Source organism: Oncorhynchus masou, chromosome 5, assembly GCF_036934945.1.
Source record: "Oncorhynchus masou masou isolate Uvic2021 chromosome 5, UVic_Omas_1.1, whole genome shotgun sequence".
NCBI lineage: Eukaryota > Metazoa > Chordata > Actinopteri > Salmoniformes > Salmonidae > Oncorhynchus > Oncorhynchus masou.
Window position 1 is genome coordinate 82,328,059 of NC_088216.1, and position 26,772 is coordinate 82,354,830.

Sequence of the window (26,772 nt, forward strand, 5' to 3'; positions counted from 1 at the left end):
GGGAGGGACATGTGTGAATTTTACTGTTAAAACTCCTTCAGTACTTTGATTGACAGGTCGGCCTGCAGGCTGGTAGCTGAAGCAGAAAGAAAGTGTCTGTGAAAGTGAAGCGATAGTCAGAGGGCAGAGAGAAAGGCAAACACAATACGACCCTCCTGAACAATGTATCACAAAACATTGGTCAGGTGAGCTGGGCTACGGTGTTCCACAAAACACAAGCTACAGTACTCTGTTTAAACCACTGGGTGACACCAATGGACTGTGTAAAAGGACACATAGGACTTGAATATATAGCTTACTCAAACAGAAATATTTGATGCATAGACAACACAATAGACACATGGAAAGTATCGAGACAAGCAAACATGTCCTTTTGCATGTATGGAGTGAGTACAGTGCACACAGGTATGCAGATAGGCATTTGGATGAAAACTGAGAGCCATTTTGGCTCGACAGTCTCCATCTGTCTGTCTACCTTGTACCAACTCCGCAGGGAACATATAACGTCCGTCTGTAGTCACCGCTCGCTCTGCAAAAAAAACAACCAACAGTCATTTAGCCTACAAGGTCAAGCAGGTCGGAATCAGGTTACTCTCCTTCAGAGTGGAATCCTAAATTATGTCCATTATAAAGCACTCTGGGCTTAAAAAAAATTAAATGTGTAGTGTAGGATGCTTTTCAGAAAATAGCCCCTCCCTCGCTTCATCCCTTCCTCCCACATCCCTCTTCATCCCTTCCTCCCTCTCTTCATCCCTTCCTCCCTCTCTTCATCCCTTCCTCCCTCTCTTCATCCCTTCCTTCTCTCTCTTCATCCCTTCCTCATCCCTTCCTCCCTCTCTTCATCCCTTCCTCCCTCTCTTCATCCCTTCCTCCCTCTCTTCATCCCTTCCTCCCTCTCTTCATCCCTTCCTCCCTCTCTTCATACCTCCCTCCCTCTTCCGTCTCTTTATATCTCCCTCCTTCCTCTCTCTTCTCTCTTCATTCCTCCCGTACTCCCTCCCTCTCTTCATACCTCCCTCCCTCCTCCCACCCTCCTCCCTCTTTCCTCCCTCCTCCCTCTCTTCCTCCCTCTCTTCATACCTCCCTCCCTCCTCCCTCTCTTCCTCCCTCCCTCCCTCCTCCCTCTCTTCCTCCCTCTCTTCATTCCTCCCGTACTCCCTCCCTCTCTTCATACCTCCCTCCCTCCCTCCTCCCTCTCTTCCTCCCTCCCTCTATCCTCCCTCTCTTCCTCCCTCTCTTCATTCCTCCCGTACTCCCTCCCTCTCTTCATACCTCCCTCTCTTCCTCCCTCCCTCCCTCCTCCCTCTCTTCATCCCTCCCATACTCCCTCCCTCTCTTCATACCTCCCTCCCTCCTCCCTCCCTCCTCCCTCTCTTCATTCCTCCCTCCCTCCTCCCTCTCTTCATTCCTCCCTCCCTCCTCCCTCTCTTCATTCCTCCCGTACTCTCTCCCTCTCTTCATACCTACCTCCCTCCCTCCCTCCTCCCTCCCTCTCTTTATTTCTCCCTCCCTCCTCCCTCCCTCCTCCCTGTCTTCATTCCTCCCTCCCTCCTCCCTCTCTTCATTCCTCCCTACCTCCTCCATCTCTTCATTCCTCCCTCTCTTCATTCCTCCCGTACTCCCTCCCTCTCTTCATACCTACCTCCCTCCCTCCTCCCTCCTTCCTCCCTCTCTTCATTCCTCCCGTACTCCCTCCCTCTCTTCATACCTCCCTCCCTCCTCCCTCCCTCCTCCCTCTCTTCCTCCCTCCCTCCTCCCTCTCTTCCTCCCTCTCTTCATCCCTCCCATACTCCCTCCCTCTCTTCATACCTCCCTCCCTCCTCCCTCTCTTCATTCCTCCCTCCCTCCTCCCTCTCTTCCTCCCTCTCTTCATTCCTCCCTCTCTTCATTCCTCCCATACTCCCTCCCTCTCTTCATATCTACCTCCCTCCCTCCTCCCTCCCTCCTCCCTCTCTTCTTCATTCCTCCCGTCTCCCTCCCTCTCTTCATGCCTAACTCCTCCTCCCTCCCTCCTCCCTCTCTTCATTCCTCCCTCCCTCCCCCCTCCCTCCTCCCTCTCTTCATTCCTCCCTCCCTCCTCCCTCCCTCCTCCCTGTCTTCATTCCTCCCTCCCTCCTCCCTCTCTTCATTCCTCCCTACCTCCTCCCTCTCTTCATTCCTCCCTCCCTCCTCCCTCTCTTCATTCCTCCCTCCCTCCTCCCTCTCTTCATTCCTCCCGTACTCCCTCCCTCACCATGGTTGACTAGGAAGCGTAGTTTCTGGATGACCGCCAGGTTCCCACTCACTCTGTAGATACCGTCTGTCTCCAGACCTGTATAACAACACACAGGTAGGACATGTAACCCTGGCAATAACACACCGGAACTCCATGTAACCCTGGCAACAACCACAGATATTTAAAACACTGTCTTAAAACCCATAGAATCCATATAAATTATAAACCAGTTAAATGTGATGTGAAAATATTTGTTTAACAACAGCCAAACTGTACCCACAGGGGAGTAGTGCCAAAGGCTGTACTGTACTCACCGGGGAGTAGTGCCAGAGGCTGTACTCACAGGGGAGTAGTGCCAGAGGCTGTACTCACAGGGGAGTAGTGCCAGAGGCTGTACTGTACTCACAGGGGAGTAGAGCCAGAGGCTGTACTGTACCCACAGGGGAGTAGTACCAGAGGCTGTACTGTACTCACAGGGGAGTAGTACCAGAGGCTGTACTGTACTCACAGGGGAGTAGTGCCAGACGCTGAACTGTACTCACAGGGGAGTAGTACCAGAGGCTGTACCCACAGGGGAGTAGTGCTAGAGGCTGTACTGTACCCACAGGGGAGTAGTACCAGAGGCTGTACTGTACTCACAGGGGAGTAGTGCCAGACGCTGAACTGTACTCACAGGGGAGTAGTACCAGAGGCTGTACCCACAGGGGAGTAGTGCTAGAGGCTGTACTGTACTCACAGGGGAGTAGTACCAGAGGCTGTACCCACAGGGGAGTAGTGCCAGAGGCTGTACTGTACTCACAGGGGAGTAGTACCAGAGGCTGTACTGTACTCACAGGGAGTAGTACCAGAGGCTGTACTGTACTCACAGGGGAGTAGTGCCAGGGGCTGTACTGTACTCACAGGGGAGTAGTACCAGAGGCTGTACCCACAGAGGAGTAGTGCCAGAGGCTGTACTGTACTCACAGGGGAGTAGTACCAGAGGCTGTACTGTACTCACAGGGGAGTAGTACCAGAGGCTGTACTGTACTCACAGGGGAGTAGTGCCAGGGGCTGTACTGTACTCACAGGGGAGTAGTACCAGAGGCTGTACCCACAGGGGAGTAGTGCTAGAGGCTGTACTGTACCCACAGGGGAGTAGTACCAGAGGCTGTACTGTACTCACAGGGGAGTAGTGCCAGACGCTGAACTGTACTCACAGGGGAGTAGTACCAGAGGCTGTACCCACAGGGGAGTAGTGCTAGAGGCTGTACTGTACTCACAGGGGAGTAGTACCAGAGGCTGTACCCACAGGGGAGTAGTGCCAGAGGCTGTACTGTACTCACAGGGGAGTAGTACCAGAGGCTGTACTGTACTCACAGGGGAGTAGTACCAGAGGCTGTACTGTACTCACAGGGGAGTAGTGCCAGGGGCTGTACTGTACTCACAGGGGAGTAGTACCAGAGGCTGTACCCACAGAGGAGTAGTGCCAGAGGCTGTACTGTACTCACAGGGGAGTAGTACCAGAGGCTGTACTGTACTCACAGGGGAGCAGTACCAGAGGCTGTACTGTACTCACAGGGGAGTAGTGCCAGGGGCTGTACTGTACTCACAGGGGAGTAGTACCAGAGGCTGTACTGTACTCACAGGGGAGTAGTACCAGAGGCTGTACTGTACTCACAGGGGAGTAGTGCCAGACGCTGAACTGTACTCACAGGGGAGTAGTACCAGAAGCTGTACTGTACTCACAGGGGAGTAGTACCAGAGGCTGTACTGTACTCACAGGGGAGTAGTACCAGAGGCTGTACTGTACTCACAGGGGAGTAGTACCAGAGGCTGTACTGTACTCACAGGGGAGTAGTGCCAGACGCTGAACTGTACTCACAGGGGAGTAGTACCAGAGGCTGTACCCACAGGGGAGTAGTGCTAGAGGCTGTACTGTACTCACAGGGGAGTAGTGCCAGAGGCTGTACTGTACTCACAGGGGAGTAGTACCAGAGGCTGTACTGTACTCACAGGGGAGTAGTGCCAGACGCTGTACTGTACTCACAGGGGAATAGTGCCAGAGGCTGTACTGTACTCACAGGGGAGTAGTACCAGAGGCTGTACTCACAGGGGAGTAGTACCAGACGCTGTACTCACAGGGGAGTAGTGCTAGAGGTTGTACTGTACTCACAGGGGAGTAGTACCAGAGGCTGTACTGTACTCATTGTTTTATGTTTATGGCTGTACCTCTCCTCTCCACAGCCTCAGTGCAGAGCCTGACGAAACGAGGCACGTTGTTCTTCTCTCTCTCACACAGCATCTCCAGATGACAGCCAAACACCTGGTCTGTAAATGACAACAACAGCAGCATGTTTTAGAAGACTAAATATGATTTGGTCTAAAGAGATTTTACATTCAACACTCACAGAACTGTGATCTGAGGTCATGAGAGACCCGGACACATTCATAGATACCACACGACTTCCTTATTATTTGATGAAAACAAACACCACAGGAATGTCAATGAACTGAATTGATGCCCAGTTCCATGGAGTTGAGCTGCCACTACTCTCAGAGGGTTGTGGCAGCTCAACTGATGGAAAGTGGTGTTGAGGGAAAAGCATAAGACATGATAAAATCCATGTGCACAAACAACAAGCATGGGGTTAAAATTGACATAAAACACACACATTTCTTTCCACAAGGCCGTGGCATGAGACAGGGATGCAGCTTAAGCCCCACCCTCTTCAAAATATATATCAACAAACTGGCGAGGGCACTAGAACAGTCTGCAGAACCTGGCCTCACCCTACTAGAATCTGAAGTCAAATGTTTACTGTTGCTGATGATCTGGTGCATCTGTCACCAACCAAGGAGGACCTACAGCAGCACCTAGATCTTCTGCAACGATTCTGTCAGACTTGGGCCCTGACAGCAAATCTCCGTAAGACAAAAAAAAATGGTGTTCCAATAAAGGTCCAGTTGCCAGGACCACAAATACAAATTCCATCTAGACACCTTTGCCCTAGAGCACACAAACACTATACATACCTTGGCCTAAACATCAGCGCCACAGGTAACTTCCACAAAGCTGTGAACGATCTGAGAGACAAGGCAAGAAGGGCCTTCTATGGCGTCAAAAATAACATAAAATTCTTCAAATCAATTAGGATCTGGCTAAAAATACTTGAATCAGTTATAGAACCAATTGCCCTTAATGATTGTGAGGTCTGGGGTCCACTCACCAGCCAAGAATTCACAAAATGGGACAAACACCAAATTGAGAGACTGCATCCAGAATTCTTCAAAACTATCCTCAGTGTACAACGTAAAACACCAAATAATACACGGAGAGCAGAATTAGGCCGATACCCGCTAATTATCCAAATCCCAAACATTCCATAACAAAGCCATCACCTACAGAGAGATGAACCTGGAGAAGAGTCCCCTAAGCAAGCTGGTCCTGGGGCTTTGTTCACAAACACAAAAAGACCCCACAGGGCCCCAGGACAGCAACACAATTAGAACCAACCAAATCATGAGAAAACAAAAAGATAATTACTTGACACATTGGAAAGAATTTACAATAAAACAGAGAAAACTAGAAAGCTCTTTGGTCCTAAACAGAGAGTACACAGTGGCAGAATACCTGTCCACTGTGACTGACCCAAACTTAAGGAAAGCTTTGACTATATACAGACTCAGTGAGCATAGCCTTGCTATTGAGAAATGTCGCCGTAGGCAGACCTGGCTCTCAAGATAAGACAGGCTATGTGCACACACACTGCCCACAAAATGAGGTGGAAACTGAGATGCACTGAAAAAAATGTGTGACCTGTTGCCACAAGAAAATGTCAACCAATGAAGAACACCATTCTAAATACAACCCATATTTATGTTGATTTATTTTCCCTTTTGTACTTTAACTATTTGCACATCGTTACAACACTGCATATAGAAATAATATGACATTTGAAATGTCTTTATTCATTTGGAACTAGTGTGAGTGTAATTTTTTTTTGTTTCACTTTTGTTTATTATCTATTTTGATTGCATTGTCAATGTAAACACATGTTTCTCATGCCATTAAAGCCCCTTACATTTAATTGAGAGAGAGAGAGAGAGAGAGACAGAGACACAGAGACAGTCAGTGATCTCACCCTTGATGAGTCCTTTCTCTTGTAGGATCTGTAGTGGAGGTCTCTTGAGGATGAACTTCTTCAGTCTGCTCCGAACACGCTTCCTCTCTGAGTTCTCCACGTTGGAAGCAGAACGAGGGACTGCACCGGGAGGCAAAGAGGGAGAGAAATAAAGGAGGGTGGGAAGGAGGGAGGGAGTGAAGGAGGGAGCGAAGGAGGGAGCGAAGGAGGGAGCGAAGGAGGGAGCGAAGGAGTGAGGGAGTGAAGGAGTGAGGGAGTGAAGAAGGGAGGGAGTGAAGGAGGGAGTGAAGGAGGGATTGAAGGAGGGAGCGAAGGAGGGAGCGAAGGAGTGAGGGAGTGAAGGAGGGAGCAAAGGAGGGAGCGAAGGAGTGAGGGAGTGAAGGAGGGAGCGAAGGAGGGAGCGAAGGAGGGAGCGAAGGAGGGAGGGAGTGAAGGAGGGAGTGAAGGAGGGAGCGAAGGAGGGAGCGAAGGAGGGAGCGAAGGAGGGAGCGAAGGAGGGAAGGCACCAGGAACAAGAAGTACAAGAAGAAAAAAGATAGACCAAATTTATTGTCAATTTTAGAGAAATGTGAAGATAGATAGACCACTGGGAGGAAGCACACAGCAACCACAGCAACAGCAACAGCATTCTTGGAGCCTTGGATGGATGGAGAGACTCACGTGATGCCTTATATCCTCCTCGACTGTCCTCCTCGTCTCCACTGTGGTCCAACATCTCCACACTGCCCGCCCTCCTCAGAGAGTACAGCAGAACATTGTCCAGGGGATTCTCCCGATCCTATAGAAGAGAAGACCATTTCAACTTGTACCACACAACTTTGTTAACCATTTGTTAGCGCCCTGATGAAAGCTAGATGTTAAAATAAGTTGGTGTTTGATCATAAAGAAAGGCTTTTAATTCCCTTCCATTGTCCTCCTAGAGTAGCTGAGTACAGTGGGGGCTGCTGAGAGGAGGATGGGCCATAATAATGTCTGGAACGGAGCGAATGGCATCACACACGGAAACCATTCCACTGATTCCTCTCCAGTCATTACCACAGGCCCGTCCTCCCCTTTAAGGTGCCACCAGCCTCCTGTGGCTGAATATCTCTTGCAAACGGTTCTAAGAGCTCTCACACACGCACGCAAACACACGCAAACACACACACACACACGCACAAACATACACACGCACACAAAAACGCACACACACACACGAACACACACACACACGCGCGAACGCACACACAGTGTGTGAAACTCACCAGTCTATCGATGACACTGTGGATGGTATTGAACCACTCTCTGATCAGTGAGCCTGTCTCTGACTGCAGTAGGAACTCATTCCCTGTCACCGTCCTCAGCTACCACACAAACAGACCAAGTACCGTGGGTTAGTCCCAAATCACAGACTACTTCACCAGGTACTGTACTACTTCCTACTACTAATTCTTCAGTCAATTCGGGCTCCCGAGTGGCACAGCGGTCTAAGGCACTGCATCTCAGTGCTAGAGGCATCACTACATTCCCTGGTTCAAATCCAGGCTGTATCACATCTGGCCGTGATTGGGGAGTCCCATAAGGCGGCGCACAATTGGACCAGCATCGTCCAGGTTTGGCCGGGGTAGGCCGTCATAGAAAATAAGTATTTGTTCTTAATTAACTGACTTGCCTAGTTAAATAAAGGATAAATAAAATAACAATACAATTCGGGAAATTAATTCAAATAACAATTCTGGAAATATAAAATATGCATTGAATTTTAAGGCATGTATTGAATTGACTGAGTTGACGTTGAATTGTCTGGAACCCTGGTGCTCATAGAGTCCTATTACAACACATAGCCTACAGTCAGATACTGAACTTCCTCTCAAGAGGACGTGAGAATGTTTTTTTCACAGAAAAACCACTAGAGCAGCTCTCTCTCTCTCTCTCAGTGAGACTAAAATAGACACATTTGACTTCCCTAAAATACAGGGTGAAATAAAGTATCTGAAAGTGTCTATGAAATAATATACAAACAACACAACGGTGGTTTGAGGTACTCCCTCCTGGTGTGTGTCTGACCTTGAAGACGTTCTTCTTGCTGGACAGGTCATTGGTCCACTGCACCACAGCTCCTCTCAGGTCTACACTGCTCTCCGGACGACTGTTGCCTGGTTTCTGGAGACCAATAAGAAAGCAGTCTTTGAGACGTTTAAAAAAAAAAAAAATAATACAAAAAAAAAATGTATTTAAACTCCATCTATGACAGTTCAACTCAAGGACTATCTTACCCAGCTGGAGGGGGTCTGGGATTTGGGATCCTTGAAGAATACCAGACTGTTCCCGACCAGAACCACCCACGACGGATTCCAGTTCTTCCTAAACACACATCAGGAGAGCACACACACACACACACACACACACACACACACACACACACACACACACACACACACACACACACACACACACACACACACACACACAGGGTGACGTTCTCGGTTCCCACCACACCTATACAGTAGATACAGGGTGTAGAAGATGAGATATCTTCTACATATCACGGACAGTCTACCTCAGTTTCCGGCCTCCCTCTGCTATCTTAGTCTTGTTCAGCAGACCTGCCTTTTCCAGCTCCTGAGGAAGGAAGCAGGGGAGATGAACTATTGGTACAGAGGGCTAATTCACTGGCTACTCTGATGACCCACGTTGGTGCCACACAGGAAGTTAAACATTTACAGCAACAACCTAGGGAATGAGTTGCAAATGTCACTAGAGCCATGGATGGACAGTGGGACAGGTGTATACAGATGGGAGACAGCGGAGACAGCGGGACAGGTGTATACAGATAGGAGACAGCGGAGACAGAGGGACAGGTGGGAGACAGCGGAGACAAAGGGACAGATGGGAGACAGAGGGACAGATGGGAGACAGAGGGACAGATGGGAGACAGTGGAGACAGAGGGACAGATGGGAGACAGCGGAGACAGATGGGAGGCAGTGGAGACAGAGGGACAGATGGGAGACAGTGGAGACAGAGGGACAGATGGGAGACAGCGGAGACAGATGGGAGACAGTGGAGACAGATGGGAGACAGCGGAGACAGAGGGACAGATGGGAGGCAGTGGAGACAGAGGGACAGATGGGAGACAGCGGAGACAGGGGGACAGATGGGAGACAGCGGAGACAGATGGGAGACAGTGGAGACAGATGGGAGACAGCGGAGACAGAGGGACAGATGGAAGACAGCGGAGACAGAGGGACAGATGGGAGACAGCGGAGACAGAGGGACAGATGGGAGACAGCGGAGACAGATGGGAGACAGTGGAGACAGATGGGAGACAGCGGAGACAGAGGGACAGATGGAAGACAGCGGAGACAGAGGGACAGATGGGAGACAGCGGAGACAGAGGGACAGATGGGAGACAGCGGAGACAGAGGGACAGATGGGAGACAGCGGAGACAGATGGGAGACAGTGGAGACAGATGGGAGACAGCAGAGACAGGGGGACAGATGGGAGACAGCGGAGACAGATGGGAGACAGTGGAGACAGATGGGAGACAGCGGAGACAGAGGGACAGATGGATGACAGCGGAGACAGAATGACAGATGGGAGACAGCAGAGACAGGGGGACAGATGGGAGACAGCGGAGACAGATGGGAGACAGCGGAGACAGATGGGAGACAGTGGAGACAGATGGGAGACAGCGGAGACAGAGGGACAGATGGAAGACAGCGGAGACAGAGGGACAGATGGGAGACAGCGGAGACAGGGGGACAGATGGGAGACAGCGGAGACAGAGGGACAGATGGGAGAAAGGGGGACAGATGGGAGACAGAGGGACAGATGGGAGACAGCGGAGACAGAGGGGAGACAGCGGAGACAGAGGGACAGATGGGAGACAGAGGGACAGATGGGAGACAGCGGAGACAGGGGGACAGATGGGAGACAGCGGAGACAGATGGGAGACAGTGGAGACAGATGGGAGACAGAGGGACAGATGGGAGACAGCGGAGACAGGGGGACAGATGGGAGACAGAGGAGACAGAGCGACAGATGGAAGACACAGGGACAGAGGGACAGATGGGAGACAGCGGAGACAGGGGGACAGATGGGAGACAGCGGAGACAGATGGGAGACAGTGGAGACAGAGGGACAGATGGGAGACAGGGGGACAGATGGGAGACAGCGGAGACAGGGGACAGATGGAAGACAGCGGAGACAGAGGGACAGATGGGAGACAGGGGGACAGATGGGAGACAGCGGAGACAGGGGACAGATGGGAGACAGCAGAGACAGAGGGACAGATGGGAGAAAGGGGGACAGATGGGAGACAGAGGGACAGATGGGAGACAGCGGAGACAGAGGGGAGACAGCGGAGACAGAGGGACAGATGGGAGACAGAGGGACAGATGGGAGACAGCGGAGACAGGGGGACAGATGGGAGACAGCGGAGACAGATGGGAGACAGTGGAGACAGATGGGAGACAGAGGGACAGATGGGAGACAGCGGAGACAGGGGGACAGATGGGAGACAGAGGAGACAGAGCGACAGATGGAAGACACAGGGACAGAGGGACAGATGGGAGACAGCGGAGACAGGGGGACAGATGGGAGACAGCGGAGACAGATGGGAGACGGTGGAGACAGATGGGAGACAGCGGAGACAGAGAGACAGATGGGAGACAGCGGAGACAGAGGGACAGATGGGAGACAGCGGAGACAGAAGGGAGACAGCGGAGACAGAGGGACAGATGGGAGACAGCGGAGACAGATGGGAGACAGCGGAGACAGATGGGAGACAGTGAAGACAGATGGGAGAAAGCGGAGACAGAGTGACAGATGGGAGACAGTGAAGATAGATGGGAGAAAGTGGAGACAGGGTGACAGATGGGAGACAGAGGGACGGATGGGAGACAGTGAAGACAGATGGGAGACAGCAGAGACAGAGGGACAGATGGGAGACAAAGGGACAGATGGGAGACAGCGGAGACAGATGGGAGACAGCAGAGACAGAGGGACAGATGGGAGACAGCGGAGACAGATGGGAGACAGCGGACACAGAGGGACAGATGGGAGACAGCGGAGACAGATGGGAGACAGCGGAGACAGATGGGAGACAGTGGAGACAGATGGGAGACAGCGGAGACAGATGGGAGACAGCGGAGACAGAGGGACAGATGGGAGACAGCGGAGACAGATGGGAGACAGCGGAGACAGATGGGAGACAGTGGAGACAGATGGGAGACAGTGGAGACAGATGGGAGAAAGCAGAGACAGAGGGACAGATGGGAGACAGAGGGACAGATGGGAGACAGCGGAGACAGATGGGAGACAGCAGAGACAGAGGGAGAGATGGGAGACAGCGGAGACAGAGGGACAGATGGGAGACAGTGGAGACAGAGGGACAGATGGGAGACAGCGGAGACAGATGGGAGACAGCGGGACAGATGGGAGACAGCGGAGACAGAGGGACAGATGGGAGACAGCGGAGACAGATGGGAGACAGCAGAGACAGAGGGACAGATGGGAGACAGCGGAGACAGAGGGACAGATGGGAGACAGCGGAGACAGATGGGAGACAGCGGGACAGATGGGAGACAGCGGAGACAGAGGGACAGATGGGAGACAGCGGAGACAGATGGGAGACAGCGGAGACAGAGGGACAGATGGGAGACAGCGGAGACAGATGGGAGACAGTGGAGACAGATGGGAGACAGTGGAGACAGATGGGAGAAAGCAGAGACAGAGGGACAGATGGGAGACAGAGGGACAGATGGGAGACAGCGGAGACAGATGGGAGACAGCAGAGACAGAGGGACAGATGGGAGACAGCGGAGACAGAGGGAAAGATGGGAGACAGCGGAGACAGAGGGACAGATGGGAGACAGCGGAGACAGATGGGAGACAGCGGGACAGATGGGAGACAGCGGAGACAGAGGGACAGATGGGAGACAGAGGGACAGATGGGAGACAGCGGAGACAGATGGGAGACAGCAGAGACAGAGGGACAGATGGGAGACAGCGGAGACAGAGGGACAGGTGGGAGACAGCGGAGACAGAGGGACAGATGGGAGACAGCGGAGACAGATGGGAGACAGCGGGACAGATGGGAGACAGCGGAGACAGAGGGACAGATGGGAGACAGAGGGACAGATGGGAGACAGCGGAGACAGAGGGACAGATGGGAGACAGCGGAGACAGAGGGACAGATGGGAGACAGCAGGACAGATGGGAGACAGAGGGACAGATGGGAGACAGAGGGACAGATGGGAGACAGTGGAGACAGAGGGACATATGGGAGACAGAGGGACAGATGGGAGACAGCGGAGACAGAGGGACAGATGGGAGACAGAGGGACAGATGGGAGACAGAGGGACAGATGGGAGACAGAGGGACAGATGGTAGACAGAGGGACAGATGGGAGACAGCGGAGACAGAGGGACAGATGGGAGACAGAGGGACAGATGGGAGACAGTGGAGACAGAGGGACAGATGGGAGACAGAGGGACAGAAGGTAGACAGAGGGACAGATGGGAGACAGTGGAGACAGAGGGACAGATGGGAGACAGCGGAGACAGAGGGACAGATGGGAGACAGCGGAGACAGAGGGACAGATGGGAGACAGAGGGACAGATGGGAGACAGAGGGACAGATGGGAGACAGTGGAGACAGAGGGACAGATGGGAGACAGAGGGACAGATGGGAGACAGAGGGACAGATGGGAGACAGAGGGACAGATGGTAGACAGCAGAGACAGAGGGACAGATGGGAGACAGAGGGACAGATGGGAGACAGTGGAGACAGAGGGACAGATGGGAGACAGTGGAGACAGATGGGAGACAGTGGAGACAGATGGTAGACAGAGGGACAGATGGGAGACAGAGGGACAGATGGTAGACAGAGGGACAGATGGTAGACAGCGGAGACAGAGGGACATATGGGAGACAGCGGAGACAGAGGGACAGATTGGAGACAGATGGGAGACAGAGGGACAGATGGGAGACACAGGGACAGAGGGACAGATGGGAGACAGCGGAGACAGATGGGAGACAGTGGAGACAGAGGTACAGATGGGAGACAGTGGAGACAGAGGGACAGATGGTAGACTGCAGAGACAGAGGGACAGATGTGGACATTTGAGATGTGAGACTCACGGGTGTGGAGCTGTCATTGCTGTCAGGAGAGGTGGCTGGAGAAGGAGGCTCCACCACCACAACACTGGTCCCAGGGTAGGAACAGTCTTGCTGGCCCAGCTACGAACAACACATGTATGTTAGGTCTGGACAAATATCTCGTGGATAGATTCTCATGGACAAATATCTCGTGGATAGATTCTCATGGACAAATATCTCGTGGATAGATTCTCATGGACAAATATCTCGTGGATAGATTCTCATGGACAAATATCTCGTGGATAGATTCTCATGGACAAATATCTCGAGGATATATTCTCATAGGCAGATTCTTGTGGATATATTCTTGAGGATAGATTCTCATGGATAGATTATAATGGATAGATTATCATGGATAGATTCTCATGGATAGATTCTCATGGACAGATTCTCATGGATAGATTCTCATGGATAGATTCTCATGGATAGATTCTCATGGTGGATAGATTCTCATGGATAGATTCTCGTGGATAGATTCAAGGATAGATTCTCATGGATAGATTCGAGGATAGATTCTCATGGATAGATTCGAGGATAGATTCTCATGGATAGATTCGAGGATAGATTCTCATGGATAGATTCTCATGGATAGATTCTCATGGATAGATTCTCATGGATAGATTCTCATGGATAATTCTCGTGGATAGATTCTCATGGATAGATTTTCATGGATAGATTCTCATGGATAGATTCTCATGGATAGATTCGAGGATAGACTATCATGGATAGATTCGAGGATAGATTCTCATGGATAGATTCGAGGATAGATTCTCATGTATAGATTCGAGGACAGATTCTCATGGATAGATTCTCATGGATAGATTCTCATGGATAGATTCGAGGATAGATTCTCATGGATAGATTCTCATGGATAGATTCTCATGGATAGATTCTCGTGGATAGATTATCATGGATAGATTCTCATGGATAGATTCGAGTATAGATTCTCATGGATAGATTCTCATGGATAGATTCTTGAGGATAGATTCTCATGGATAGATTCTCATGGATAGATTCTCGTGGATAGATTCTCATGGATAGATTCTCGAGGATAGATTCTCATGGATAGATAATCATGCATCGATTCTCGTGGATAGATTATCATGGATAGATTCTCATGGATAGATTCTCGAGGATAGATTCTCATGGATAGATTATCATGCATCGATTCTCGTGGATAGATTATCATGGATAGATTCTCATGGATATATTCTCGTGGATAGATTATCATGGATAGATTCTCATGGATAGATTCTCGTGGATAGATTATCATGGATAGATTCTCATGGATAGATTTGAGTATAGATTCTCATGGATAGATTCTCATGGATAGATTATCATGGATAGATTATCATGGATAGATTCACGTGGATAGATTATCATGGATAGATTCTCATGGATAGATTATCGTGGATAGATTCTCGAGGATAGATTCTCATGGATAGATTATCATGCATCGATTCTCGTGGATAGATTATCATGGATAGATTCTCATGGATATATTCTCGTGGATAGATTATCATGGATAGATTCTCATGGATAGATTCTCGTGGATAGATTATCATGGATAGATTCTCATGGATAGATTTGAGTATAGATTCTCATGGATAGATTCTCATGGATAGATTATCATGGATAGATTCTCGTGGATAGATTATCATGGATAGATTCTCATGGATAGATTCTCATGGATAGATTCTCGTGGATAGATTCTCGTGGATAGATTCTCATGGATAGATTCTCATGGATAGATTATCATGCATCGATTCTCGTGGATAGCTTCTCATGGATAGATTCTCATGGATAGATTCTCATGGATATATTATCATGCATCGATTCTCATGGATAGATTCTCATGGATAGATTCTCATGGATAGATTCTCGTGGATAGATTCTCGTGGATAGATTCTCGTGGATAGATTCTCATGGATAGATTCTCATGGATAGATTATCATGGATAGATTCTCATGGATAGATTCTCGAGGATAGATTATCATGGATAGATTATCATGGATAGATTCTCGTGGATAGATTATCATGGATAGTTTCTCATGGATAGATTATCATGGATAGATTCTTGTGGATAGATTCTCATGGATAGATTCTCGAGGATAGATTCTCATGGATAGATTATCATGCATCGATTCTCGTGGATATATTCTCGTGGATAGATTATCATGGATAGATTCTCATGGATAGATTCTCATGGATAGATTTGAGTATAGATTCTCATGGATAGATTCTCATGGATAGATTATCATGGATAGATTCTTGTGGATAGATTCTCATGGATAGATTCTCGAGGATAGATTCTCATGGATAGATTCTCATGGATAGATTCTCGAGGATAGATTATCATGGATAGATTATCATGGATAGATTCTTGTGGATAGATTCTCATGGATAGATTCTCGTGGATAGATTCTCGTGGATAGATTCTCATGGATAGATTCTCATGGATAGATTATAATGCATCGATTCTCGTGGATAGCTTCTCATGGATAGATTCTCATGGATAGATTCTAATGGATAGATTATCATGCATCGATTCTCATGGATAGATTCTCATGGATAGATTCTCATGGATAGATTCTCGTGGATAGATTCTCATGGATAGATTCTCATGGATAGATTATCATGGATAGATTCTCATGGATAGATTCTCGAGGATAGATTCTCATGGATAGATTATCATGCATCGATTCTCGTGGATATATTCTCGTGGATAGATTATCATGGATAGATTCTTATGGATAGATTCTCATGGATAGATTTGAGTATAGATTCTCATGGATAGATTCTCATGGATAGATTATCATGGATAGATTATCATGGATAGATTCTCGTGGATAGATTATCATGGATAGATTCTCATGGATAGATTATCATGGATAGATTCTTGTGGATAGATTCTCATGGATAGATTCTCGTGGATAGATTCTCGTGGATAGATTCTCATGGATAGATTCTCATGGATAGATTATCATGCATCGATTCTCGTGGATAGATTATCATGGATAGATTCTCATGGATATATTCTCGTGGATAGATTATCATGGATAGATTCTCATGGATAGATTCTCGTGGATAGATTCTCGAGGATAGATTCTCATGGATAGATTATCATGCATCGATTCTCGTGGATAGATTATCATGGATAGATTCTCATGGATATATTCTCGTGGATAGATTATCATGGATAGATTCTCATGGATAGATTCTCGTGGATAGATTATCATGGATAGATTCTCATGGATAGATTTGAGTATAGATTCTCATGGATAGATTCTCATGGATAGATTCTCATGGATAGATTCTCGTGGATAGATTCTCGTGGATAGATTATCATGGATAGATTATCATGGATAGATTCTCGTGGATAGATTATCATGGATAGATTCTCATGGATAGATTATCATGGATTGATTCTTGTGGATAGATTATCATGGATTGATTCTCATGGATAGATTATCGTGGATAGATTCTCATGGATAGATTCTCATGGATAGATTATCATGCATCGATTCTCGTGGATAGCTTCTCATGGTTAGATTTTCATGGATAGATTCTCATGGATAGATTATCATGCATCGATTCTTATGGATAGATTCTCATGGATAGATTCTCATGGATAGATTCTCATGGATAGATTCTCATGGATAGATTCTCGTGGATAGATTCTCATGGATAGATTCTCATGGATAGATTATCATGGATAGATTCTCATGGATAGATTCTCGAGGATAGATTCTCATGGATAGATTATCATGCATCGATTCTCGTGGATAGATTATCATGGATAGATTCTCATGGATATATTCTCATGGATAGATTCTCATGGATAGATTCTCATGGATAGATTATCATGGATAGATTCTCATGGATAGATTCTCGAGGATAGATTCTCATGGATAGATTATCATGCATCGATTCTCATGGATAGATTATCATGGATAGATTCTTGTGGATAGATTCTCATGGATAGATTCTCATGGATATATTCTCGTGGATAGATTCTCATGGATAGATTCTCATGGATAGATTATCATGCATCGATTCTCATGGATAGCTTCTCATGGTTAGATTCTCATGGATAGATTCTCATGGATAGATTATCATGCATCGATTCTCATGGATAGATTCTCATGGATAGATTCTCATGGATAGATTCTCATGGATAGATTCTCGTGGATAGATTCTCATGGATAGATTCTCATGGATAGATTCTCGTGGATAGATTCTCATGGATAGATTCTCATGGATAGATTCTCGAGGATAGATTCTCATGGATAGATAATCATGGATAGATTCTCATGGATAGATTCTCATGGATAGATTCTCATGGATAGATTCTCGTGGATAGATTCTCGTGGATAGATTCTCATGGATAGATTCTCATGGATAGATTCTCGTGGATAGATTCTCATGGATAGATTCTCATGGATAGATTCTCATGGATAGATTCTCATGGATAGATTCTCGAGGATAGATTCTCATGGATAGATAATCATGCATCGATTCTCGTGGATAGATTATCATGGATAGATTCTCATGGATATATTCTCGTGGATAGATTCTCATGGATAGATTCTCGAGGATAGATTATCATGCATCGATTCTCGTGGATAGATTATCATGGATAGATTCTCATGGATATATTCTCGTGGATAGATTATCATGGATAGATTCTCATGGATAGATTCTCGTGGATAGATTATCATGGATAGATTCTCATGGATAGATTTGAGTATAGATTCTCATGGATAGATTCTCATGGATAAATTATCATGGATAGATTATCATGGATAGATTCTCGTGGATAGATTATCATGGATAGATTATCATGGATAGATTATCATGGATAGATTCTTGTGGATAGATTCTTGTGGATAGATTCTCATGGATAGATTCTCATGGATAGATTCTCGTGGATAGATTCTCATGGATAGATTCTCATGGATAGATTATCATGCATCGATTCTCGTGGATAGCTTCTCATGGATAGATTCTCATGGATAGATTCTCATGGATAGATTATCATGCATCGATTCTCATGGATAGATTCTCATGGATAGATTCTCATGGATAGATTCTCATGGATAGATTCTCATGGATAGATTATCATGGATAGATTCTCGTGGATAGATTATCATGGATAGATTCTCATGGATAGATTCTCATGGATAGATTATCATGGATAGATTATCATGCATAGATTCTCATGGATAGATTCTCATGGATAGATTCTCAGGGATAGATTCTCGTGGAAAGATTCTCGAGGACAGATTCTCGTGGATAGATTCTCGTGGATAGATTCTCGTGAACAGATGACATGGTGAGAATCTGCCAAGGTCCACATCGAATGTGATGTGATTCCCAGCAGCAGTAATTACTGTTTTTTGTTTTTTTGTCATTGATTATTTGGACAAATCAGGATTGGACAAAGGCGGTGCTAAAACTGGTGCTGTGATTTTTACGCCTATATGGATGATAAACGGGTTGGCACTTGATACAGTTATTTTCAATTGCTAACATGCATTGGTCAAAACTGAAGTCACATGGTCAAAACTGAAGTCACATGGTCAAAACTGAAGTCACATGGTCAAAACTGAAGTCACATGGTCAAAACTGAAGTCACATGGTCAAAACTGAAGTCACATGGTCAAAACTCTTCACACATTTAGCGAAACAGAAGTGTATGTGGACCAAACTGTGAATCAATTTTCATTGTTTTCACACAAAATGCATTCAATGACCACATTCTCCAAAATCCATGAACTATTTTGTCATTCATATTCCATCACCTGTAAAACTATATATTTGCAGCACGATTTCAAACGCAAACGCACTGTTTCCAAAACTGTTAAAAACACATTCAAAACAGAATGATGACCAATGTCATACCTTTCTGCAGTTACCAGACTGAAACACAGAACATTTCTGCAGAATATTTAATCATTCCAAACACCACTCATTGTAGCTGTTAGCCGACCCAAGGGTCCTGTTTTTAGTCTCGTTACCAAACAGACAAAGGAGGACGACTTTAGAATTATTTTGTCTGGAAACATGGACCAAGGAAGACAGGTTGGTGGGGAAAGAAGAGTGTCAGGGAGAGGGAGACAGGTTGGTGAGGAGAGAAGAGTGGCAGGGAGAGGGAGAGGGAGACAGGTTGGTGAGGAGAGAAGAGTGGCAGGGAGACAGGTTGGTGGGGGAAGAAGAGTGGCAGGAAGAGGGAGACAGGTTGGTGGGGAGAGAAGAGTGGCAGGGAGAGGGAGACAGGTTGGTGAGGAGAGAAGAGTGGCAGGGAGAGGGAGACAGGTTGGTGGGGAGAGAAGAGTGGCAGGGAGAGGGAGAGGGAGACAGGTTGGTGAGGAGAGAAGAGTGGCAGGGAGACAGGTTGGTGGGGGAAGAAGAGTGGCAGGAAGAGGGAGACAGGTTGGTGGGGAGAGAAGAGTGGCAGGGAGACAGGTTGGTGGGGGAAGAAGAGTGGCAGGGAGAGGGAGACAGGTTGGTGGGGAGAGAAGAGTGGCAGGGAGAGGAAGACAGGTTGGTGGGGAGAGAAGAGTGGCAGGGAGAGGGAGACAGGTTGGTGGGGAGAGAAGAGTGGCAGGGAGAGGGAGACAGGTTGGTGGGGAGAGAAGAGTGGCAGGGAGAGGAAGACAGGTTGGTGGGGAGAGAAGAGTGGCAGGGAGAGGCAGACAGGTTGGTGGGGAGAGAAGAGTGGCAGGGAGAGGGAGACAGGTTGGTGGGGAGAGAAGAGTGGCAGGGAGAGGGAGACAGGTTGGTGGGGAGAGAAGAGTGGCAGGGAGAGGGAGACAGGTTGGTGGGGAGAGAATAGTGGCAGGGAGACAGGTTGGTGGGGGAAGAAGAGTGGCAGGGAGAGGGAGAGGGAGACAGGTTGGTGGGGAGAGAAGAGTGGCAGGGAGAGGGAGAGGGAGACAGGTTGGTGGGGGAAGAAGAGTGGCAGGGAGAGGGAGACAGGTTGGTGGGGAGAGAAGAGTGGCAGGGAGAGGGAGACAGGTTGGTGGGGAGAGAGGAGTGGCAGGGAGAGGGAGACAGGTTGGTGGGGGAAGAAGAGTGGCAGGGAGAGGGAGACAGGTTGGTGGGGAGAGAAGAGTGGCAGGGAGAGGGAGACAGGTTGGTGGGGAGAGAAGAGTGGCAGGGAGAGGGAGACAGGTTGGTGGGGAGAGAATAGTGGCAGGGAGACAGGTTGGTGGGGGAAGAAGAGTGGCAGGGAGAGGGAGAGGGAGACAGGTTGGTGGGGAGAGAAGAGTGGCAGGGAGAGGGAGAGGGAGACAGGTTGGTGGGGGAAGAAGAGTGGCAGGGAGAGGGAGAGGGAGACAGGTTGGTGGGGGAAGAAGAGTGGCAGGGAGAGGGAGACAGGTTGGTGGGGAGAGAGGAGTGGCAGGGAGAGGGAGACAGGTTGGTGGGGGAAGAAGAGTGGCAGGGAGAGGGAGAGGGAGACAGGTTGGTGAGGAGAGAAGAGTGGCAGGGAGAGGGAGACAGGTTGGTGGGGAGAGAAGAGTGGCAGGGAGAGGGAGACAGGTTGGTGGGGAGAGAATAGTGGCAGGGAGACAGGTTGGTGGGGGAAGAAGAGTGGCAGGGAGAGGGAGAGGGAGACAGGTTGGTGGGGAGAGAAGAGTGGCAGGGAGAGGGAGACAGGTTGGTGGGGGAAGAAGAGTGGCAGGGAGAGGGAGAGGGAGACAGGTTGGTGGGGGAAGAAGAGTGGCAGGGAGAGGGAGACAGGTTGGTGGGGAGAGAGGAGTGGCAGGGAGAGGGAGACAGGTTGGTGGGGGAAGAAGAGTGGCAGGGAGAGGGAGAGGGAGACAGGTTGGTGAGGAGAGAAGAGTGGCAGGGAGAGGGAGACAGGTTGGTGGGGAGAGAAGAGTGGCAGGGAGAGGGAGACAGGTTGGTGGGGAGAGAAGAATGGCAGGGAGAGGGAGACAGGTTGGTGGGGAGAGAAGAGTGGCAGGGAGAGGGAAACAGGTTGGTGGGGAGAGAAGAGTGGCAGGGAGAGGGAGACAGGTTGGTGGGGAGAGAAGAGTGGCAGGGAGAGGGAGACAGGTTGGTGGGGAGAGAAGAGTGGCAGGGAGAGGAAGACAGGTTGGTGGGGAGAGAAGAGTGGCAGGGAGAGGGAGAGGGAGACAGGTTGGTGGGGGAAGAAGAGTGGCAGGGAGAGGGAGACAGGTTGGTGGGGAGAGAAGAGTGGCAGGGAGAGGGAGAGGGAGACAGGTTGGTGGGGAGAGAAGAGTGGCAGGGAGAGGGAGACAGGTTGGTGGGGAGAGAAGAATGGCAGGGAGAGGGAGACAGGTTGGTGGGGAGAGAAGAGTGGCAGGGAGAGGGAGAGGGAGACAGGTTGGTGGGGAGAGAAGAGTGGCAGGGAGAGGGAGAGGGAGACAGGTTGGTGGGGAGAGAAGAGTGGCAGGGAGAGGGAGAGGGAGACAGGTTGGTGGGGGAAGAAGAGTGGCAGGGAGAGGGAGACAGGTTGGTGGGGAGAGAAGAGTGGCAGGGAGAGGGAGAGGGAGACAGGTTGGTGGGGAGAGAAGAGTGGCAGGGAGAGGGAGACAGGTTGGTGGGGAGAGAAGAATGGCAGGGAGAGGGAGACAGGTTGGTGGGGAGAGAAGAGTGGCAGGGAGAGGGAGAGGAGACAGGTTGGTGGGGAGAGAAGAGTGGCAGGGAGAGGGAGAGGGAGACAGGTTGGTGGGGAGAGAAGAGTGGCAGGGAGAGGGAGAGGGAGACAGGTTGGTGGAGAGAGAAGAGTGGCAGGGAGAGGGAGACAGGTTGGTGGAGAGAGAAGAGTGGCAGGGAGAGGGAGAGGGAGACAGGTTGGTGGGGAGAGAAGAGTGGCAGGGAGAGGGAGAGGGAGACAGGTTGGTGGGGAGAGAAGAGTGGCAGGGAGAGGGAGAGGGAGACAGGTTGGTGGGGGAAGAAGAGTGGCAGGGAGAGGGAGACAGGTTGGTGGGGAGAGAGGAGTGGCAGGGAGAGGGAGACAGGTTGGTGGGGGAAGAAGAGTGGCAGGGAGAGGGAGAGGGAGACAGGTTGGTGGGGAGAGAAGAGTGGCAGGGAGAGGGAGACAGGTTGGTGGGGAGAGAAGAGTGGCAGGGAGAAGGAGACAGGTTGGTGGGGAGAGAAGAATGGCAGGGAGAAGGAGACAGGTTGGTGGGGAGAGAAGAGTGGCAGGGAGAGGGAAACAGGTTGGTGGGGAGAGAAGAGTGGCAGGGAGAGGGAGACAGGTTGGTGGGGAGAGAAGAGTGGCAGGGAGAGGGAGACAGGTTGGTGGGGAGAGAAGAGTGGCAGGGAGAGGAAGACAGGTTGGTGGGGAGAGAAGAGTGGCAGGGAGAGGGAGAGGGAGACAGGTTGGTGGGGGAAGAAGAGTGGCAGGGAGAGGGAGACAGGTTGGTGGGGAGAGAAGAGTGGCAGGGAGAGGGAGACAGGTTGGTGGGGAGAGAAGAGTGGCAGGGAGAGGGAGACAGGTTGGTGGGGAGAGAAGAATGGCAGGGAGAGGGAGACAGGTTGGTGGGGAGCGAAGAGTGGCAGGGAGAGGGAGACAGGTTGGTGGGGAGAGAAGAGTGGCAGGGAGAGGGAGACAGGTTGGTGGGGAGAGAAGAGTGGCAGGGAGAGGGAGACAGGTTGGTGGGGAGAGAAGAGTGGCAGGGAGAGGGAGACAGGTTGGTGGGGAGAGAAGTGTGGCAGGGAGAGGGAGAGGGAGACAGGTTGGTGGAGAGAGAAGAGTGGCAGGGAGAGGGAGACAGGTTGGTGAGGAGAGAAGAGTGGCAGGGAGAGGGAGACAGGTTGGTAGGGAGAGAAGAGTGGCAGGGAGAGGGAGACAGGTTGGTGGGGAGAGAAGAGTGGCAGGGAGAGGGAGACAGGTTGGTGGGGAGAGAAGAGTGGCAGGGAGAGGGAGAGGGAGACAGGTTGGTGGGGAGAGAAGAGTGGCAGGGAGAGGGAGACAGGTTGGTGAGGAGAGAAGAGTGGCAGGGAGAGGGAGAGGGAGACAGGTTGGTGGGGAGAGATGAGTGGCAGGGAGAGGGAGACAGGTTGGTGAGGAGAGAAGAGTGGCAGGGAGAGGGAGAGGGAGACAGGTTGGTGGGGAGAGAAGAGTGGCAGGGAGAGGGAGACAGGTTGGTGAGGAGAGAAGAGTGGCAGGGAGAGGAAGACAGGTTGGTGGGGAGAGAAGAGTGGCAGGGAGAGGGAGAGGGAGACAGGTTGGTGGAGAGAGAAGAGTGGCAGGGAGAGGGAGACAGGTTGGTGGGGAGAGAAGAGTGGCAGGGAGAGGGAGACAGGTTGGTGGGGAGAGAAGAGTGGCAGGGAGAGGGAGACAGGTTGGTGAGGAGAGAAGAGTGGCAGGGAGAGGGAGAATGCGTGGAGGACAAAGGAGAGGAAGAACAAGAGCGGTGGTCTCTGATGAGATGAGGGCCACAGTTATTGACCATGTTGTAAACCACGGTCCCTCTTTGAGAGAGGCCGGTTTAAGGCTGCAACCAAATCTGCAGATTTCAACAGTTTCATCAACAGTACAAATTTTCCGGCAAAACTACAGGTGAGATGTGCATCATTCAATGATAATTGAACTACATATTACAGTACAGTACAGCACATGTATGTTCACATTTTTACATGTACTGACATTTTGAAATATATTGATTGTTTTGTGTTTTTCAGTAGGATCCGAAGGTAGCCTCCCACAGGAGGGAGAGGCAAAATATTATCAGATGCGCAGCCACAAAGTCAAAATTGACTCTATCGTATAAACATTCATGAAAACAAAAATGCATTTTTTTGGCCATGATAAAGATGTGAAATTAGCGGAATCGAGTTTGGAGTTTCTGTTTGGATGGAGACGTCGCCTCATTCCTTTGCACAAAGGTTAACAGAATCCGTCCCCAAAAGTAAAACAGGAATTTACTAACTTTCACGAGAGAATTTTACTTCTGGGTAACCGAGATTAGATTTGGACAACAATAGGTCTGTGGCATTCTGCTAGCGTGTGTGGTGTGTGTGGTGTGTGCGTGTGTGTACCTTGCCGTTCTTGGGCAGTATTATGGTTCGTGAGTGGCTGAGCTGCTCTGTCCCATGATGCAGTAGGGCAGAGTGGCGTCGCTGGACAACGCCCTGAGACTCTCCTGTTGTGAAGGCTGTGGTGCTGATGGTGTTGGAGGAAACTGCTCTCTGCATGCTCTACAAGGCAGGAAGCACAGAGAGGGGCGGGGGCGGGGGGCAAGTCAGCTACTCTGTGTGTGTCAATGGAGGCTTTCTGAGGGGAGGATGGCTCATAATAATGGGTGGAACGGAGTGGATGAAATGGTATAAGAGCGTCTGCCAAATGACTTAAATGTAATGTAATGTATCAAACACATGAAAACCATTTTTATTTTTTTTAATACATTCCATTAGCTCTATTTCAGCCATTATTAAAGGATTGACTCTGATAGCACCATTGGAGAAATGTGTTTACATAGATATTATTTGTTCTGTTGTTTTATTGTTCAAAACTTTTAGTTCCTTGTTTTGTCACAAGGAAGTTATTTCCCCTGTGCACATTCCCATTCATCTCCACATTCCATTCTGATGTCACCTGACCCAACTCCCGGCCACTGTCAGCAATCTGCCCACCGTACAGGAAGTCTGAAGAGAGCTGGAACATAGATAAAAAGAAGAGGAAGAATTATTTATTTCCTTACAGTTCATTTTGTCTTTTGCTTCAGTACAACGGCTAATTACAGCAAACACTGGCCTAGAATGACCCAACAGCGGCAGTGTAGCCTAGTGGTTAGAGCATTGGACTAGTAACCGAAAGGTTGCAAGTTCAAATCCCCGAGCTGACAAGGTACAAAATCTGTCGTTCTGCCCCTGAACAGGCAGGTAACCCACTGTTCCTAGGCCGTCATTGGAAATAAGTTCTTAACTGACTTGCCTAGTAAAAAAAACACATTACGCAACACTACAAGGCATTCATATATTTTATTTCCAAACATGTCAGCTAATATTAGTATTTATTAGGATCCACATTAGCTGATCCCCCCCCCCCCATAGTGAAAAGCACAGATAGCTTTATCACAGCTTAAGTCTATAACACGCGTATATTGTTGTAACAAACCGGTACACATAGACGCGCCGTACAGTCAGTCATACTAGTCTGTTATCTATAAACTGTGTCTGATCCTCATCCTCTGAGACTTCAGCCAATTGGTTCTCATCCTCTGAGACTTCAGCCAATTGGTTCTCATCCTCTGAGACTTCAGCCAATTGGTTCTCATCCTCTGAGACTTCAGCCATTTGGTTCTCATCCTCTGAGACTTCAGCCATTTGGTTCTCATCCTCTGAGACTTCAGCCAATTGGTTCTCATCCTCTGAGACTTCAGCCAATTGGTTCTCATCCTCTGAGACTTCAGCCAATTGGTTCTCATCCTCTGAGACTTCAGCCAATTGGTTCTCATCCTCTGAGACTTCAGCCAATTGGTTCTCATCCTCTGAGACTTCAGCCAATTGGTTCTCATCCTCTGAGACTTCAGCCAATTGGTTCTCATCCTCTGAGACTTCAGCCAATTGGTTCTCATCCTCTGAGACTTCAGCCAATTGGTTCTCATCCTCTGAGACTTCAGCCAATTGGTTCTCATCCTCTGAGACTTCAGCCAATTGGTTCTCATCCTCTGAGACTTCAGCCAATTGGTTCTCATCCTCTGAGACTTCAGCCAATTGGCCCTCATCCTCCGAGACTTCAACCAATTGGCCCTCATCCTCCGAGACTTCAGCCAATTGGTTCTCATCCTCCGAGACTTCAGCCAATTGGCTCGTTAGTCACAGTGTTGTGTGATCTGTGTCTGCAAGGGCACCCTATTCCCTACATAGTGTACGACTTTCCACCTACACTCAGAGAGAAAAGGGTTCCATAAGGGTTCTTTGGTTGTCACCATAGGAGAACCCTTTTTTGGTTCCAGCTAGAACCCCTTTGAGTTCCATGTTGAATCCTCTGCGGAAAGGGTTCTACACGGAACCAAAAAGGGTTCTACCTGAAACAAAAAAAAGTGTTCTTCAAAGGGTTGTTCGAGATTTATGTTATTCTCTAATAACAGACCCCAGAGCAAATCAGGGGGAGGAAAATAGGTTTATTTGAAGAGGACAAACCATACAGGGAGTTAGTTGGTCATTCTTCCCTTCAGCGATGCTCTCTCAGTGATTCACTGCTGTGGTTCTCTCCGGTCATTCTCTCCACAGAACAAAGGGACAGCGTGTCGTTTTATAACCCAGCCCTTAGCCTGTGGTTGACCAATTAGAAATCCTTGCAATAAAACTAG

General features: G+C 49.2%; 2 protein-coding genes across 6 annotated transcripts in view; one reads left to right on the plus strand and one right to left on the minus strand.

Moving 5' to 3' along the window:
• LOC135540385 (cytochrome c oxidase subunit NDUFA4-like) overlaps positions 1-26,772 on the plus strand; it is a 166,018-nt gene that overhangs the window by 63,451 nt on the left and 75,795 nt on the right. The gene's annotated exons all lie outside the window — the stretch shown is intronic.
• The window catches only part of LOC135540384 (rho GTPase-activating protein 27-like), a 90,954-nt gene that overhangs the window by 8,132 nt on the left and 56,050 nt on the right, over positions 1-26,772 (minus strand). For 4 of the 5 annotated variants that reach the window (XM_064966997.1, XM_064966998.1, XM_064966999.1 and 1 more), the window contains 12 exons: positions 25,053-25,112; positions 24,497-24,655; positions 13,460-13,558; positions 8,876-8,937; positions 8,592-8,679; positions 8,383-8,478; positions 7,581-7,679; positions 6,997-7,114; positions 6,337-6,456; positions 4,424-4,522; positions 2,234-2,311; positions 476-529 (listed from right to left, as the gene is read on the minus strand). In XM_064966997.1, coding sequence (XP_064823069.1) covers positions 476-529; positions 2,234-2,311; positions 4,424-4,522; positions 6,337-6,456; positions 6,997-7,114; positions 7,581-7,679; positions 8,383-8,478; positions 8,592-8,679; positions 8,876-8,937; positions 13,460-13,558; positions 24,497-24,655; positions 25,053-25,112 — 1,132 coding nt within the window. The remainder of the gene's footprint in view (positions 1-475; positions 530-2,233; positions 2,312-4,423; positions 4,523-6,336; positions 6,457-6,996; positions 7,115-7,580; positions 7,680-8,382; positions 8,479-8,591; positions 8,680-8,875; positions 8,938-13,459; positions 13,559-24,496; positions 24,656-25,052; positions 25,113-26,772) is intronic. The other variant, XM_064967000.1, reaches the window with a different exon arrangement.